Source organism: Scardinius erythrophthalmus (assembly GCF_964197995.2).
Source record: "Scardinius erythrophthalmus genome assembly, chromosome: 12".
Classification (NCBI taxonomy): domain Eukaryota; kingdom Metazoa; phylum Chordata; class Actinopteri; order Cypriniformes; family Leuciscidae; genus Scardinius; species Scardinius erythrophthalmus.
Window position 1 is genome coordinate 40803025 of NC_138232.1, and position 20208 is coordinate 40823232.

General features: G+C 36.5%; 1 protein-coding gene across 5 annotated transcripts in view; it reads right to left on the minus strand.

Moving 5' to 3' along the window:
- pbx1b (pre-B-cell leukemia homeobox 1b) overlaps positions 1-20208 on the minus strand; it is an 81589-nt gene that overhangs the window by 13656 nt on the left and 47725 nt on the right. For 3 of the 5 annotated variants that reach the window (XM_081381774.1, XM_081381773.1, XM_081381771.1), the window contains exons 3-4: positions 7480-7775; positions 474-664 (exon numbers count right to left, since the gene is read on the minus strand). In XM_081381774.1, the coding sequence (XP_081237900.1) occupies positions 474-664; positions 7480-7775 (487 nt within the window). The remainder of the gene's footprint in view (positions 1-473; positions 665-7479; positions 7776-20208) is intronic. The other 2 variants (XM_081381775.1, XM_081381772.1) reach the window with 1 other exon arrangement.

Consider the following 20208-nt stretch of genomic DNA (forward strand, 5'->3'; position numbering starts at 1 on the left):
TGAAAGTGCGAATACCACGAATTGTATTTGTAGTGCATAATATGTTTTAGCGTGCATATGATATGCACTTTATGGCGTGTAATAGGCACGCACTCCACACCCCTAATCCTAACCAAGGGGTTTACAGTGTGTAGCATGCACGCAAAAAAAAAAAAAAAAAAAAAAAAAAAAACATTTTTGGCATATAAATGGCACGAGAAATAAAATGTGTGGTATAGATACGCACTTTCATGAGATCGTGCTTCATAATCTGCTACTGGGCCGGCCCTCTGTCAAATTTTTAAAACCCAGTGTGGCCCTTGAGCCAAAAAGTTTGCCCACCCCTGCTATAGACTAAACGCGTAATATCTTATCACTGTAAAGCTGCTTTGAAAGTCAATATTGTTAAAAGCACTATATAAATGAAGGTGACTTGACTTGACTGCGTGTGGAGAAGAATGAGAAGATGCGTCAGAAAAGCGACACACACTGACCTGGCGTCGAGGAATCGGGACCTGAGGATCATCACGGCCTCACAGGTGCTCTGCTTCAACTGCATCTGGATGGAGCTGAACTTGCGGTGGATGATGCCCACCATGCGCTCGATCTCTTTGGGCGAGATGGGCCGTGTGCGAGACTGTTCCCTCAGCAGGTTCATCACATGAGTCGTGAACTCGTTACACGCCTGGACAGAGGCAGACGGAGACAGACGCATATTACTATAACAAGCTAAAGTGACCACTTAAGCGGCTCATTTATTGGAAAATTACATGTACACACACACAATAGTCACAAAAAGTGATGTCCGGAGGGGATGACCGTACAAGTTCGAATAAACCATCAAAATATGAGGACAATATTTTAAATATGAGGGAAGCAAACTTGGTTAGGGCATTTATCTGACATGTCTAACTACAGCTACAGGTTTTATTTTACTCTGCAAAATAAAAAAATGCATAGAAAAACAAAAAGTTCACAAAAGCATTGACTACAGCATAAACCAATTGGTGGTTCTCTCTTGTTTTTGCATGTGTTCGTCATTTCTTTGAATAACATCCTGGCCAAAAATTATGTCGGCACAATTTGGCTTGTTTCATTGCGTTATCACAACTAAGGACAACTACGCAATATGATGAAAAGATCTTTAATAATTTCTTATTAATATTTGATTAAAGGGTGAAGGTGTGAATTTTCCAAGGCTGAACATCACTTTTGGCATCTACTGTATATATATATAATCATACTTGGCAATAAAACTCCTTATAATTCTGATTTAAAAAAAGTTTACTGAGATGAGTCAGGACATTTATTGAAACTGACATCACAAGGGTGAGCTCATTAACATATGAACGCCCACATTTACATATCAACAACAATTCAGTATTAGGCAACTTTTACTCATTTTACAAGTGAAAAGGTTAGCCAATCACAACACAGCTCATTTACATACAGAAGCAACAGCAGTCTGGTTAACTCCAATGGTCAGAGCAGATGAACAAAGGTTAAGACGAATCCTTGACTAACTTTTAAAATATAAAAAATATATATTAAGAGCGTATTTCTATTTTAAAATAAATGCTGTTCTTTTGAACTTTATATTCATCAAAGAATACTGAAAAAAAATTACACAAAAATATGAAGCTGTTTTCAACACTGATAATAATCATAAATGTTTCTTGATCATCAAATCATCATATTAGAGTGATTTCTGAAGGATCATGTGACACTGAAGACTGGAGTAATGATGCTGAAAATTCAGCTTTGATCACAGGAATAAATGACATTTTAACAATATATTCAACATAGAAAACAGTTATTTGAAATACTAATATTTCACAATATTACTGTTTTTATCAGCAAATATCAGCCATAATAATAAATACAATTATATCTAATTATAACGTCAATATCTCTGCATTCATATTCCAGATCCACTCGTGAATCCTGACTGAAGGTACAGATTACGCTAGAGAACGTGGATGCTGTTTAATGTAGTGATGTCCATATAAACTCATTCATCTCTCGAGCCCTCATTCCTCCTGAGCAGATCCTTCTAGAGTTCATTAATCACGCATAAATATGAGTCGTTACGCTTTCAATATTGTGACTTAATTCTGAAATGGCCTCATTGGCGTGAGATTGTCATTACTCACAGAGAGACACAAACAGATGAGTAGGAGAGCAGAGCGTGTCAGGAGAACCGGGGCTCATGGGAAGACGACAACAACAGTTACAGAAGGGATGATGAAGGACGTTTTGGGTCTTGTGCTGGGTGGTCCGTGTGTGTGTTTGTGCTCCTCTATGACAAATATGAATGTGCTTTTGTGAACAAACACACAGAGGACACCTGGCCCTGTCCCAGAATGCATTTCAGTATATCACCTCTCCTATGCCCCGACCGTTCATCATCACAGATGGATCTGCTGTCCGACCACGCCGAGAGCCGCTACAGCAGAGACTGAGGGCCCTATTTTAGCCACCTAAGCGCATGGTCTAAGGCGCACGGATCAAGTGCACTTAGGGTCATGTCCGAATCCACTTTTGCTAGTTTAACGATGAGAAAAATGGTCGGCGCTCCCGGCGCATGGTCTAAAAGGGTTGTCCCTATACTCTTAATGAGTAATGGGTGTGTTTTGGGCTTAACGTACAAAAAAACAATCAGAGTCTCATCTCCCATTCCCTTTAAAAACCAGTTGCGCTTGTGCCATGGCGGATTCGCTATTTACAAGACGGAATTTGCAAAAGGAAATGCTTCTCTAGCGAGGAAACGGATCTGCTCGTGCGCGAGGTTAAAGGTTAAAGCACGAGCAGACCATCTACGGGACAAGCCGGATTCCACCATATCTTTATGCACACAATATTAATCTTTTACATTGTAATCATTTTATTTTTAATATTTGCCATGTTTGTGTGCTAACTGTGTGTCCCTGTGTGTGTAATAAGCAGTGTGTACGTGTGTTGTGGGCCCGCCTATATGTGCATATTAATAATGCACCCTTTAAATAACAAAACAAATATTGCGCCATTGACTTTAGTCCAGGTTTCAGTTGGTCAATGGCTCAGTCCATTTCAGTTTCCTCAAAATAGCAATGCGCCAACAATGCGCCTGAACACACCTCGTTTTCAGACCAGCCGCTCATGGGGCTAACAATGCATTTGCTATTTAAACAACGTGGCGCAGGACGTGAAAATGAAAACTGCGTCAGGCTGAAACTAGCAAAAAACACTTGCGTCGCACCTGGCGCTGCATTGCGCGAGTGTATGATAGGGCCCCAAGACTCTTGCTTAAACATGAATGATACTCATGATGATGTTGATGCTTTCTTTAACCATTGAGCAATTAATAACCTACAGCAAACCACATTCACACACATTCCTTCAGGAATTTACTTTTAATAATTTAAGAAAGATTCTAAACAGAAAGTTTAATTTCAAGCCATTGGATTACCATATTTCCGGAATATAAAATCACATTTTTATCATCTGAAAAGTGCTACTTATATTCCATAGACACCTAATGCAATTGCTGAATGAAAGACGTACATGAGCTCACGTTTATTTGTATCGCTCATCTCACACTCGCCGGCAGATTCAGTTTCGCGCGAAATAAGATTGGATTAGGCATGGCATTTATGATAAACGTTGTTTATGATGAATGACACGTTTTATAGTTTTCAAATCATGTTCTGTTCTGAATACTGTTGTATGTAGATTTGTTGTGGAATGAGTGGAACATACATGTTCCATACATAATACATGTTTATAGTGTTTATAATGTTTGTAAAATTTTTATTTTATTTACTGGTATTTTACATTATGTCATATAGCGTGTGACTTTTACACTGATGCGACTTATCTGTGTTTTTCTGCTGTCAACAAATGCAATTTTGACTTTACTGGCTGGTGCGACTCGTTCCCGGAGAATAAATTATTTTTAAAGTATGACTAGAAATAATTATATTCACTATGAAAAATTGCAGGACTTTCTAAGATTTTAAGAGAATCAAGATAATAAAGAACCATTTAATAAAAATACCAGTTACAAGTTGTTAACTAAAAAAAAAAAACTATTAAAAATATTTCTGTTAATTGAAATAAAGCTGAGAAATACAAATATTAGTTGAAATAAGTATAAGTTGAAGCACTAAAACTATTAACTGGAAATAAATAAAACTATCACTAAACTAAAACTGAAATAAAAATAAATCAAACCAAAATAGTAGTATAATAAATCACATAACAAAGTGAATAAAAAAAATTACTAAAATTGACAAAATTTCAAAATAAAAGCTAATTCAAAATTGTCGTCTATGTCTATGGTAACGTCTATGTTAAGGGTGTGTTGTTGCGTCAAGTTCGCCTGTCTGTTGTTATATTGTTATTAAAACCTCGTGTTGGAATATCTTAGTCTTCTTCGCTTGTTATATATCAAAATATCTATAAAAAACATTGATATAAAATACAACGCATGGCAGAACCTAACCTAACCTACTTTGACGAACATGTCTGTTGTAGTTGAGATGAAGAACTGTGTTTTCTGCAGAGCTACTGGATCTACAGCATCACGGCCACAGAATGATGCTTCAGCAGAGTTTGTCACGGTTCATGAGTGCGCTGCTTCCTGCTTGTCTCGTGCATTTGTTATTGTTGTCTGTGTGCCATGTGCGTGTGTGTGTGGGTGTCACCGTATTAATTATCAGTTAATCACATCATCCGCAATCAGCTCAGCGCCAGCTGTCACTCATCTCCTGTTCCTTTAAAAGACTCACTGAATCCTTCTCTCATTGTCAGATCGTTGGTCGATGTTTGTGCCGTGTTTCCCGTTTGAGTTGGTGTCTTCCTGGAGTCCTGTGCTGTTTGTTCTTCGTGTCTGGTTCCTGTCTTCACCTTCACGCCGTTTCACCGCCGGATTCATCACGACCATCTAAGTCCCTGCGTCACCCTGCTACAGCCGTCTGACCCTCACGATCTGCCTGAGTCTACTTCTGTTCTGAGTGTTAATAAACGTACTTTCTTGAGATCGCCTGCATTTGCTTCCTTTTTTCCCAACACGTCATGACAGAGTTGTGCGCTTGCGGTCTGAAGCCAATGTGATGAGACAGAAAGACTCTGACTCGGTGAAATGATACAACAAGACAACAAACAGCCGAAGCGTCTTTCTGTTGCACTGTCCTCTCCAGCTGCAGAGCTTATTAAGGTCTGATTCATCAGCCAATGAGGCCTTCTGTCTAACCAATCAATTATAAGGCTCAGAATATGAATCGATCTGATGAATCACTCACTCAATGATTCAGTCCAAATGAACGGCTCTCAATAGAATAATACAATTCTGCAGCACTTTATTTTACTGTCCTGTTCTCCATGTACACTATGTACTTATTATAGTAATAGCAATAACTGGGTAATAACTAGGTACTAACCCTCAACCTACACCTAAACCTAACCTTAGCCCATGTAGGTACCTTATATTACCTTGTACTTACTACTTACTAATGTTATTTTAGTATTATTTATATACTATTACAGTTTATAATCTAATAAAATTAGCTTTTATTTTTATACAGTCAGTTTTCATTTTAGTTTTAGTTACATTTTTAGTAATTTGTCTTTTTCATATTATTACTTCTGATAAAAAAAATTTAATTTCAGTTTTTTTTATTTTTTTTTTATTTCAAGTTAGTAATTTTAGTGCTTCAACTCAAACTAAACAAAAACTAGAAATGTTTCCTTGCAAGTTTTTCATCTAATATCTTATGTTATTTCAGCTTTATTACAATTACCAAAAATGCTTTAATAGTTTTACTTTTTGCCAATGATAATAATAGGGATGCAAGATACTGTATGTCGGCCACCATATCGGTATCGGCCATTTTGAATGTTATCGGCCTGATAAGAAAATTTGGCCGATTCATAAAGTCGATAAATAATGGATTATTTCCTTCAGCTGAGCTGAGCAAATGCGCACTGTTCAACATGATGGTTTTGAATTGCTTGAAATATGATTGGAATCACTTCAAAAAAGGAAAATATAGTTATGTGCTGTCATATAGGCTACATAAAAATATAAAGAGAACATCATTATAATTGTGTGCTTGGGATATGGCTTTTAATGGTGAAACTTTTATGTAATCAGGCTCCCAAAAATTATATAAAATTTGGATTTAGATTTATCGGCCAATATATCGGTTATCGGCTTACAAATATAAAGAATTATCGGTTATTGGTATCGGTCAAAATTTTCATATAGGTGCATCCCTAATAATAATCCTACAGTGGATGCACAACTAGTTACCAAAAGTTATATTTTTTCTTTAGTAAAGAAAGCTGCTTTAAGTGTGTGCATCCTAAGTTAAAACTACTAAAAGAATAGGATTAATAGGAGAAGAATCGTTAAATTCCTTTCCATTCCCATCTATATTTATTAACCTCCATAACAATTTGAACATTCCCGTGTGCTCCCCGGTTTTCCATGAGCGTGGGAACGCTGGGCTGTCAGTAGCAGCCTCTCAAACATTAAAACAGGAGTGTGTGAGAGCCTCTTTCTGCCAGCAGAGCCCCACTGTAACCCTGCCTTCACCGACAGCATCTTAAACACAGGCTTCACATCATGATGTGATCTGACACATTTTGGGATGGAAATGCTGCCTGCTGAGTTACACTTACGCACACACACACACACACACACACACACTACATTAAAGTATGACAACGGCAGTCAAACAGATGTTATACTAATCTAATTTATGAGATATTACAGTCAACATGGGATCAAATGAAACTGTTTGCTTCAGCACACGTTGCTGGTGTCACTGCACATCTTTCATTTCTCATCAAAATGCTTTACAAAAAATCGCCTGGTTTTGTGTATGTTCTAAGATGATTAAGATGTCTGTGAAATTCTCGTTCATTCAAATTAATAGCATAGTTATTAGGGATGCACGATATATCAGCCACCATATCGATATCGGCCGATATATGTTCATTTTTAATGTTATCGTTGTCAGCCTAAAATTGGCCGATATATTAAAGCTGATAAATAATGTATTATTTCCTTCAGCTGAGACTCTTCAGCACTGTTCAACATGATGGTTTTGAATTGCTTGAAATATGATTGGAATCACTTCAAAAAAGGAAAATACAGTAAAGTGCAACATGTGCAGCGCAAATCTGTCATATCGGCTACTTAGATTTATAATGAGAACATCATAATTGGACATGGATTTTAAGGGTAAGACTTTTGTTTTTGTAATCAGGCTCTCAAAAATGATATAATAATTTGGATTTCGATTTAATCTGCCCATATATCGGTTATCGGCTTTCAAATATAAAGAATTATCGGTTATCGGCTAAAACGTTCATATCGGTGCATCCCTAAGCATAGTTTACGCTAAAATCCCAGTTGCTTCTGTAAACTTCACGTAGCATCTCCTGCAAAAAGCTCTCAGAATGCATCACTGATTACTTTGTACAGTATATGTGATTATTATATCACATTATTACCATGTTGTTCAGCATGGGAATTTGGCTGTTGGCTTTTGCAGGCTTGCTGACCTGTTCGTATTTCTCCAGCTCGGTGTGATAGATCTGGCGTATCTGGGAGAGTTTGGCTCTGTAGTCGGAGTGTTCTGCCGAGTTATCGGCCCCGATTCCTCCTGAAGCCGCTGCCGCTGCCGCCGCCGCCGCGGATCCGCCGCCTTTCTCCGGCCCGGACACGCCCTCCGCCAGAAGCATGTTGTCCAATCGCATCAGCTGGGCGTCGGGAGGCTCCTCCTCCTGCGCGCCACGGATACTCAACACTGGAACCAAACAAGCACATGAAAAGCTTATTCAGACCAGACACTTTAAAGGGGACATATGTGACCCTGGACCACAAAACCAGTCACAAGGGTCCATTTTATGAAATGGAGATTTTATACATCATCTGAAAGCTGAATAAATAAGCTTTTCATTGATGCTATGGTTTGTTAGGATAGGACAATATTTGGCTGAGACACAACTATCTAAACTAAAATCTGGAATCTGAGGATGCCAAAAAAAAAAATCGAAACATTGAGAAAATCACCTTTAAATGTTGTCCATTTATGTTCGTGATTGTGCTGCATTCACTCACAAACATAAATGTTTTATATATTTACAGTAGGAAATTTACAAAATATCTTCATGGAACATGATCTTTACTTAATATCCTAATGATTTTAGGCATAAAAGATGAGGCTCCTCCAGCGGCACATGAAAAGGTTTATTCAAACCAGAGGCTTTAAATGGGACATATGTGAACCTGGATCGCAAAACCAGTCACAAGGGTCCATTTTATGAAATTGACATGTATACACCATCTGGAAGCTGAATAAATACGCTTTCCATTGATGTGTGCTTTGTTAGGATAGGACAATATTTGGCCGAGATACAAACATTTGAAAATCTGGAATCTGAGGGTGCAAAAAAATCTAAAATTCAAACCAGAGACTTCTGACACGACGGGTCCGACCTCATCGATCCACAGAGAATCTGCTCTTCCTGATAAATTGCCTTTGAGGATAAGGTTATTCAAACCAGAGACTTTAAAGGGGACATATCAAGAAAATCTGACTTTTCCAGTGTGTAAGTGCTGTAATCGGGTCCCTGTGCTTCTACCAACACAGAAAACGTGAAAAGTGAAACCCAGTAACTTTGTCTTGGTGAGCCTTTCTCTGCAAGCATGTAAAAATATAAGCCAATCAGATTTCACTCTCCTTCTGACATAGGAAGGGGATCTTATTATAATATTACCGGACCTTAATCTGCACGTTTACACCCATGAAGCCGCCATTGGGTTTATAATAGTGTGACCAGTTCTAACTCAATGGCAAAAGTTGGAGCAAAGCATGAAAATGTTCTGTGGTTGAGCACAGATGACCACTGAACACTATTGACCAGAACATGACACAGCTGTCTTATAAAGACATCAGGGAACTGTCAACTTGTGTAAAAGTTAAACATGACGATGATAGGAATCAATGGAACTCCACAACAACTACATAAATGTATCCACTAACCATTGAGAAACGTCCAGGAGCGTCTAACAGTGAAACTGTTCTGAGTCTCTCCTTTCACCTTTAAATATACCGAGTCTGACACGACGGGTCCGACCTCATCGATCCACAGAGAATCTGCTCTTCCTGATGAATTGACTGTCTAAAAACAAAAACTGGCCAAGGCTGCAGTTGACTTTGCCAAGTTGTATGAAGATATAATAAAACTTCATCTAATTCATATCATGAGCTTCCCACTCAGCGCTGTAAATCTCAGTACGAGTATCCCTGCGCTCTCCGGCTTTGACACTAGAGGGCCTTAGTGTTTATATTTTACATCGGATTGACCATCAGTATTAAAACACACATGACCATAGACTGGACACACACTTAAACATACAAAGAACAGGAAATAAACACACACTCAATTAGTTCTCCAATGAAATCAAGTGCTCTTTAATTCATTTAATAAATAAATTAACTATTTCATAAAGAAACTATTATTTTTTGTCACTTTAATTGACTATGTATATAAATATTTGATATCTTACATAAATGTCACTATTATATACATGATGCTGCTATAAATATAATGTGATTTATTATAAGATACTGCAATATTATGTAGGATTTTAAACTTTATTACTAATCACATGATATTTTTCACTCTATTTTTAGTTCCAATTCAAATTTGAAATGCAAATGAATGCCACATCTCAATATAAATTCAGGGACTGAACGGTAGGATATGAAAGGCTTTCTCAGTTCAGCACTGAATGGCACACAATCCTCCTGCCAGGTTTGATCTTCCTTCCATTTTAATTATCAGTGACATTCTCCTCTCTCATCCAACGTCACATCCAGTTAGCGAGTCAGAGGTAGATGTAGTAATTTCCTCACAAGTTCTGACACATGGGCAAAAAAAACAAAAAAAAACGACATTGAGACTTCAAGATTAACGCTGATTATGGGGCAATGCATTGTCTGGGAGTGAAAGGAAACGGGGAGGAGAACACTTCATTAATCCAGAGACAAAGCCCGCGCACTGGAGCATTAACCCAGACCTGAGAAAGAGGCCGGCTGCGTGGCCATCGGGGGGGGAACGCGGCTCTCGCCTCCTCTTTAAGTCAAAATGCAAATGCAAAGACTGTTGGCGAGCAGGAAAGGTCAAGAGTTCACGACTCGGGCCCAGCGGGAGCCAGACTGCGCAATTCTGTGTTGCTGAGCTTCACGGGCCCGAGAAACATCCCGTTTCATTAACCAACGTGTTTCATCCAACCTGAAATGGTGGTTTGGCTTCAGATGGGGAGAATCTCACAGCCTATGCAGATGACATGTCTGCGTGACCAAAAACCTAATAAAATCAAGTAAGTAACATAAAATATGACATGGATTAAGGTCACATGTCTGAGAGACCAAAATAAAATAAAATAAAATAAAATAAAATAAAATAAAATAAAATAAAATAAAATAAAATAAAATAAAATAAAATAAAATAAAATAAAATAAAATAAAATAAAGGATTAACGTGTCTGAGTGACCAAAAAAATAAATAAAAAAATACATAAAATAAAAACAAATAAAAAATTAAATGGATTATTAACATCACATGCCTGAGTGATCAAAGATAAAATAAAATATAAACAAAAATAAAACAAAACAAAATAAAACACCATTAAAACAAACAAATAAAATAAAATAAAACACCATTAAAACAAACAAATAAAATAAAATAAAACAATCAAAATAACAAAAATTGATGTTAAATATAACAAAATAACATGAAATAAAAAACTACAAAATAAAAACATGAAATAAAACAAAACAACAAAACAAAATAACATAACATTAAATAAAAAAAAAAAAATAATAATAACATTAAATAAAACAGAAAGAGACTTAAATAAAATAAAATAACAAAATAAAATAAAACAAAATAACATGAAATACAACAAAAACAGAATAAAATGAAATAATATTAAATAAAATAACATTAAAATAAAACAACAAAATAATATTATTAAGAAAAATGCAAATAAATTAATAAATAAATAACACAACACCTTTGAAAAACCAGGTAATAGGCTAAGTTTTTATTGAGTCTGTTTTTTTTTCACACGTTCTATCATCCGTCAGGTGAAAATTGTAAATCTGATCACCTATTAAAGTAACAGCACACCTCTGATTAAGACAAACTTGAGAAATCATTCATATCTGGAGCACAAACACCACTCAAAAAGCAATCCAACCCTACGCCATAAAGCAGGTGTTTCTTATTTGATACAGCTCCTGTGATTTCACTCGACTACTGAACAAACACACAGCCGAATGAAACGCGGTTTGCCTGAAGTTCACAACTCATAAACAGCACATTTAAGATCCCCAGTTCGATAAAGCACTAAATCAAACCAGTTACTGTGAAAGACTGTTAGTTGTGTTCATAACCTGAAGTGTCTAATGTACTGAGACGCTCTGAGCAAGAACTCGAAGAAGCTGATTTCCTAAAAAATGAGAATAAGGATCCTATCACACAAGTTTAGCACATGTTTTACGGCACTTTTAGAAATAAAAACATAGACTGTGAGCACAAGGGAGTCTTGACAGAAACTCAAGGCCAACAGAATTCCTCCCAACGTTATAAAACGTCTAGACTGTCAAGCGAAAATGGAACATAAAAATTCCCCCGTTCACGAAACGATTAGCTCTCCCTCTGCCAAGTCCCGGTTTCACATTCACGGGTGTTTATTTTACTTGGCTGGATGAATCTCCACCATCAGTCTGTTAAAAGCCAAAGCTGTTTGGCCCGTGATGGACACAGAACGAAAAACCCAGAGCCAAGCGCAATACGATATACACGTCTGAAAGAAAACAAAATGGCACGGAATCAAAAGTCAATGGAAAGAGAAAAAAAAGATTCTGAACATACAAGCATGAAAACCTTTATGGAGAACCATAGCAGTTTCATGAGGTCATATAGAGCAATACTTCAAGTGCTATAAAATCAAAAGTCAGGTTTACAGGCGTGCTGTAACAGAGCGATCTGTGGCGATCACGTGACAGAGCCGAGCCTGATCCTGTTTATAGTTTTGCACGTGTTTGTAAGAAAGGGAGATTTCCTGATGTGGTTTCACTCAAGTCCTGCTCGACTACAGCATCTGTCGGGAAAGGAGGATCCGCCGTTTGGGCTCGGGTGTCATCCCTCATTGACAGATGATTGTTACCCAGAGCAAGAGACCAAACATCGACAGACCAGCTGCTCGAATACAGCCGTCTGCACATCCATCCCGCCAATCAAACGCTGGCATTTCCAATGGGTTATCCTGCAATGGATTAAAACTGTAACGAATGATGTCATGCTTGGCGTAATAAAAAAATAAAAAAATAAATAATAATAATAATAATAAATAAAATAAAAATATATATATATAATAAATAAATATAATAAAACATTTAAATTAAATTAAATTAAATTAAATTAAATATTTTCGGAATAAAATGATTCAGACTCTTGTAAAAAAAAAAAAAAAAAAAATATATATATATATATATATATATATATATATTCTGAATAAAATGATTCAGACTCTTGGCTTGTAAAACAATAAAATAATATTTCATTATATCTTCTGAAGAAAATTAGTCTAGGCTTGTAATAAAAAATAAAAAATAGAAAGAAATAAGAAAAAAAAGAAAAAAAAAATGTATTTGCAGAACAAAGTCAGATCACACAGAAAAATACCAGAACTCTCCTCAACAAGCCGTGTGATTTGAAGAGTCATTCATATCCGTAGCACTAATAGTGTGGGACAACTGCTAAAGTTTAATTTTTGGGGTTCGGGCTTGTCAAAATACTGTTCTAAACGAGCTCCATTTTCTAATTATTTCCTTTATTTCTTTTCCATTGATGGATTACTCTTTAAATAACAGTCTTTTGTGCACTTACTTCCACTTGACGCTTGGCTGAAGAGTCAGACCGCACAGATAAAGCGCACGCAGGAATATCCTACAAGACCACGTCTCACCCAGACAAATGATGATTTATTTATCTCTCTCGTAAACTAGAGCACATAATTAAAACCACTGAATGGATTATCTTAAATAAATACAATTAAGCGGGATGAGGGAGAAGGGTCCTGCATGCACACAATGGGCTTGGCTCTGGGTCATAATTACACGACTCACTGAAGGCCACTTTACTCCATAATGGCAGGCTAATTGATTCCTGCTAATATTTTCCAGTGTCGGATCTGCATGATTCCTTCCAGCAGGGCGGCGTAACGCCTCGGAGAAAACACATCTCTAGCCTTGTTAACGTCGTTTTCTCCTTATCTCTTGAAGAAGCTTTTTCCTCAGCATTTCCACTGCATTCAGAACCAGCCAGCTCAATCACAACATTATAACACTTCATTTGAAGTGGAAGTGTTTGAAAATCAGATAAAAATGACTATATGTGACCCTGGACATAAAGGCCAATTTTTTTGAAATTCTGATTTGTTTGTTTTGATGTATGGTTTGTTAGGATAGGATAATTTTTGGTCGAGACTATTTAAAAATCTTGAATGAGGATGCAATAAAATCAAAACATTGAGAAAATCGCCTTTAAAGTTGTCCATTATGTTCACAATTTTGCAGCATCCACTCACAAAAATATATATTTTAATTTATATATGGTAAGAAATGTACAAAATATCATCATGGAACATGATCTTTACTTAATATCCTAATGATTTTTGGCATAAAAGAAGAATTGATCATTTTGACCCATACAATGTATTGTTGGCTATTGCTACAAATATACCAGTGCTACTTGCGACTGGTTTTGTGCTCACATATGTACTTCCTTTATGAAGGAACGAGCAGCTAATCCCATGAATCCCATAAAACTATTGACCATAATTCCTTCATTAAGATATGAGATCAAGTGAATCGTGCAAACATCTCCGTCTAGACATTTACTTGACATTACTGGAGATTTACTCTGCTTGCGCTTGTTTTGTCAGCTGTTGTAAGTTACATCCCACATGCACAACAGGAATGATATTCGCAAATAGCAAAATCAGGCTTACTTTGCCAGATCTGCGTTCAGAAGGTCAAGGAGGCTGGCTGGTTTTTACTTGAGCCACCAAACCTAAACATCAGATGTTCAGTTCAACAGATTGTTAGAACCGCAACAAAACAAACGGGAGTTCGTGACATTTGCTCAAGCTCACAGCGTGTGGCCTTTTACAAATCAAATCAATATTTAATAAAAACCCAAGGCCACAGGCTGACCAGACAATGGATTTTTTTCCTCCGCCGGCTTGTTTATCGGAGACGATATGTTTAATTTCCGAGAAAACGAGTCGTGTTATTGGAGGAAAGGCACATGCAGGATTTATGCACCTTTTCTCAAAGTGGCTCCTCTCCAAAAGCCTTGTATTTTTCTTTTTTTTTTTTTTTCAGCATGGAAGGATGTTTAGTACTCGGAGTTCTCTGCATTGTCCATTAGCCAAACATCAAGTGGTTCTGCTTCGAGCCACGGCTCCCGCAGATACTGAAATATTAATTGAACTTCTATAAAAGGAGGCAGCGGTGACTCCAGCCGAACCCTGCGACTGCGGCCCCGTCGTACTTCAACAAGCACAAGACACAAATGACAGTTTGAGACTAAATCATGTGTCCGACATGACAAAAGGAGATGCAACTGTGTAGATTCAGCAGACACCTCCCTAAATCTGAGAGGAGAACTAATCATTTACTCGAGGTTTCTTCTTGCACCAAAAACAGACTTCAGAAGCGTTTTTCCACCACAGAATGAAAGATACGAAAGGTTATTGCGACTTTATATCACAAATTCGGACTTAATAACTTGCAATTTTAAGTTTACAACTCGTAATTCTCACTTTAGCTGCGTCCCGATTCAGAGGCTGCGTTCTTCAAAAGCCGAATGATAGAACAAGTGGATCCTTCGCTCCTAGCCTATCCAGCCTGATCTCAAGGCAATTTGTACGAATTCTACGAGGTGGCTAATTCATACGAATTCATATGACCTCACTCGTACGAATTAATAAGATTTTTGCTAAATCGTGCATATTTTACCCCTGACCCTGCCCCTAAACCTACCCATCACGTGGGTTTAGACAAATCGTACAAATTCGTACGGGTGAGGTCGTACGAATTCATATGAATTAGCCACCTTTTTATCACTCGTACGAATTCGTACGAATTGGTCGTGAGATCATGTTGGCCTATCCCAAGATTCATTGCGCAGCAGTTAAAACTGTGTTTTATTTTTTTGGAACATGCTGAATTTCACTTTTAAATGTAAGAATGTATTTTATTTCTCGCAAGTGCAAATGTATAACTCGCAATTCTGACTTCATTTATATAACTTGCAATTATGAGTTTAATTCTGACTTTATTTCTTGTAATTGACTTTTTGTCAGAATTGCAAGCTTATTTCTCGCAATTTATATCTCACAACTCTGAGAAAAAAAGTCAGAATTGTGAGTTTGTCTCATAATTGCGAGAAATAAAGTCAAAATTGTATTTCTCGCAATTGTGAAATAAAAACTCACAATTCTGTTTTTTTCTCATAATTGTGAGAAATAAAGTCAGAATTGACTATTCTGACTATTTCTCCCAATTGTGAATGTAGAACTCACAATTCTGACTTTATTTCTCGCAATTGTGACTTTTTGTTTCAATTGCGATATGTTTTTTTTTGCAAAATAATTGCAAATCTTTGCAATTCAGATTTTTCAAGTTTATAACTCAAAATTCTGACTTTATTTCTCACATTTGCGAGAAAGAAAAGTTTTTGTCAGAACTGTGAGTTTATACCTTACAATTCAGATTTTTTTTTCTCAAAATTGCAAGTTTGCATCTCATAATTGTAAGAAATAAAGTCAGAATTGTATTTCCCGCAAGACATACTTTACTTTTATCCTGACAATTTTCTTCCCTCTGACCCTCAAAATGAACGGCCAGTGGTTGCACAAACAATAGTATGATGGACACTTACGGCTTGCCATTTTCTGAAACTCTACAAATAAAAAATTGTCTAAAATCATCCCTCCTAGTTTAAGTTATGTGCAAAACTACATTATTTTCAAAAATTAACTAGTCGGCAGGTGTCTAAACGATTACAGTAATTGACTAAAAAACAGCTAGGCGGAATGGAACAGAATGCAACAGAACTCAATTGTCATAAAACACATTTATGGCATTCACTTATTTTTCTGTCAAACTGGAGTAAGAAACGCATGAGATTATATCCATGTCAGTGGTCTGACGGCAGGATCAGTTTCCTCCCCAAATAATTCAGCTCTGAACGGAACGGCAGTTCACATTTCTTATCCCGTCTGATTATCCGCGGATAACGCGCGGCTGTCAATATCCGGAAGAACACGTAATCCTCTACGAACGTGTGCAGACGTGTCAACAGAGGCGGTTGTCATGGAGACTCTCTCAGAGAGGAGAGAGAGAGATGCTGATGATGGAGGAATGATGTTTAGGTGTGCTGTCAGTCTCGGGCACTTGTGTGTGTGTGTGTGTGTGTGTGTGTGTGTGTGTGTATGTATGTATGTGTGTTAACGCTGCATTTGCTTTGTTTCACATGGACAAAGACACACATACTGCAGCTCTGGCAAGGATAAAGGACAATTAAAAATGTCTTGCCTCCTCTAATCTAAATAACCGAACACAAACATCATGAGAAATTTTTTTTTTCATGAAAGAAATTCATATTTTACCATAATATACATCTATGTAAACAACACACCACCTTTTCAAAAAGTGGACTTGTAATGTGGAAAAAAAATAAGGATCACTGCCAGCAGACACACACAACAAGAAAACAAATGTAAATAGTTCAGCTCAAGTTAATTACCTAAGTAAATAAATAAAGTATTGATTACTTAAAGCAAATGCCCAGATATTACTAATATTATTTTTTTATTATTTTATTTTATTTTATAATTTAAGGCGTCTGTATCTAAATCCATTTTTTATCACAGAAAAAATGCAAAAAAATACTAAAATTATAATATTTTACTATTATATTCTACTACATTAATATTGCTTAAATGTATCATTGTACCTATACACATTACTATATCTATATGTATATATAAACTTTGCTGCTCTTTCTCCATTTTCTTTGGCTATTTTCTTTGCATAAGTCACTTTTCATGTTTTTATATTGTGTGTTTGCCTGATTAACCCTTTCCAGTGTGTTGTGTCTGAGATTGACGCTGACAGCTCTGGCCCTGTTTGCTGTTGGTGATTCAGTGTGTGTCTGCAGTGTGTGTCGACGGTGGCGTGGTGTGTGTAGCGGTGGTCCCGTCACAACGCAGGCACCAGAGTCAAGACGACAGCTACATGCTAATTCAATGGCGGCATTATTCATTATACAGTCACAAGCGTAGCGGAACGGAAAGGAAAAGCACACACACACACACACACACACACACACACCGGGGAAGGGTGCGACAGGACTCGATCTGTTAAACCAGGCCAGCGCTGTCACAACCCTAGACAGTGAGAATGCTGGGAAACATGTTTACAAGGCATCAAAAAAGAAAACAGAATTACTTAAGTAGATAAAGCCTTCAAAACACACTTCAGTGTATAGACTGTAGAAGAGCAAGAAACCAAGAGGACATTTTAAATGGTTTATGATACTGATACCAATACCTATAGAGCAGAATTATTGAATCAAAGCATATCATATATTTGTTATTGAATATATATATATATCTTTGTTTATATGTAGAACAATATAACCAAAATGGCAATTAAAAGACCAATATTTGCTGTTTTATCATACTGTATGTGTATATATAAATGCACACACACACAACAGATAACTTCAAATATTTGTTAAGGTTTATAGTTTTCTTTATAAGGAAACCAAAATATCAAAAAAGGCCAATATTTGTTTTTTGTTTATTTGTATATATATATATATATATATGTGTGTGTGTGTGTGTGTGTGTGTGTGTGTGTGTGCGTGTGCGTGTTGCTTTATTTGTTGTTATATTTAAATATTTAAATGTTATATAAATAGTTGTTTTTATCATTTGTTGTGTATATAAAATAGATGTGTGTATATATATATATATATATATATATATATATATATATATATATACACCAAATAATCAAAACAAATATTTATATACAAATATAAAAATACTTAAAAATTTTAAAAAATAAAACAGCACACACATGTATACACACATATATATATATATATACATATAGGCTTTTAATTGGCCTTTTTGATATATCGCTTTACATTTAATCAAAACATTAAATGGTTTGAGATATTAAATGCACAAAACAAATCCTTTTTCTTTTCTTTCTTCTTCTGCACAGGACGGATCTCAGAGGACACAGAAAAAGGTGCCATGAGGGAAACTAATCAATCAGAAACAGAATAAATTCACAAATTAGAAAGTCAATTAAAAGAATAAGCCCCAGCGTACATGTGCAGGTGTGACACAGCGCTTAAACAGAGCTGACAGGAGAGAGAGAGTGTGTGTCTGTGTGTGTGTGTGTGTGTGTGTGTGTGTGTGTGTGTGTGTGTGTGTGTGTGTGTGTGTGTGTGTGTGTGTGTGTGTGTGTGTGTGTGTGTCCTGAAGAGACCGAGACCAGCAGCTCCAGCCCAGTGGACCAGCACGAGACGCTTCTCTGAGTCTGTCCCGCACAGGCACCTCAGAGTCCACTCTAATAATGCTAATTATAATCATTAGAGCCGGCCAGGCCCGAGGCGAGCTGGTAATGACACAGCCTGAGCTGGAAACCAGATACACATCGAGATGGAGAGAGAGAGAGAGTGAAGTCATTCATTAGGAAAATAGCGTTCCTCATTTCAAAGCATCCCGCGCCCCGGGCCAGACATATTCCTCTAGATCTATTAATGTATGTGATCTATGAGCCTGAGCTAATCAGAGCTGCGGTCGGTGGACATGAGGCGTTTACACACACGACACACACGACACACTCTCACTGCACAACTACTATGTGTAGAGTAAAGAAAGCCTTCAGGTCTGAACGGGAATACAATGATGCACTAACATCAGGGCTTATTAACAAAGATCCCGCTGGCCTGAGATCAGTGTGAGAGAGCTCATGAAGACAAAACTTATAGAGGTCATTTATAGCTCTATCATTTCCAGACAGTTGCATATATTTTGTATATCTAAAAAAAAAAAAAAAAAAAAAAAAGAGGAACAACCACCCACAACACTATTACTAAACAGTAAATTACTAAAGACACAATCTAGATTTCACGATAAAATTAAAGATTTAAAAGTAATATCAAGCATCTAAACATTTTACATATGAATAACTCAAATATTTGTATTTATTTTTGTAAAAAAAACAAGCCCTGACATTATCTGCATGGAATATTGGCCTAATTAACAAAATAATCAATTAAAAAATTATAATAATTATTAATAATTTAAAATGTAATTAATTAATTAAAAAATGAATGAATTAAAAACAGTAATTAAAAACAGATTACTAAAGATGCAATCTAGAATTTTACAGTAAAATTAAATATTTAAAAGCAATATCAGGCATCTAACATTTTAATGTACAATAGAAAATAGGAATAACTTATTGTATATATATATATATATATATATATATATATTAGGATATTATCAGCATAGAATATTAATTAATATTAATTATAATATTAGTATAATAATAATAATAATTTTTTATTTAAAACAAATAAATAAACAATAATTGAAAAATTTACCTATTCCAATGATTAAAAAAATCAAATAATAAACACCCTCCCCCCCCCCCCCCAAAAAAAAATGATGGGCCAATGCTGGTATGATCGGAGTACAGTATATCTCTATCTGAATTGCTAGTGTACACATTTAAATATACATGCTCAAAATATGGACCTGAGCCGTATGAAGAGCCCAGTCCCCCTCAGGATCAAGCGTCCATTTCTCAGCGGCCCCCGAGGGCCCGAACGGCCCGACACGAGCGTGTCATTAAAACCTGCCCTGCAGCTCTTTATTAAAGTCATTCCTGCGGGACGCCAGAGACACGTCAGTCTCCGAAAGAGCCAGAGAGGCCAGGGTGACCAATGACACGCGCTCATTTCTCCATCAGAGTGAGTCAGCTCTGTTTCCTTCCGCACGGATCACCGGCACAAGCTCCACATCAGACCGAGATCATGTGACTGTCAATCCCGGATTCATAAACA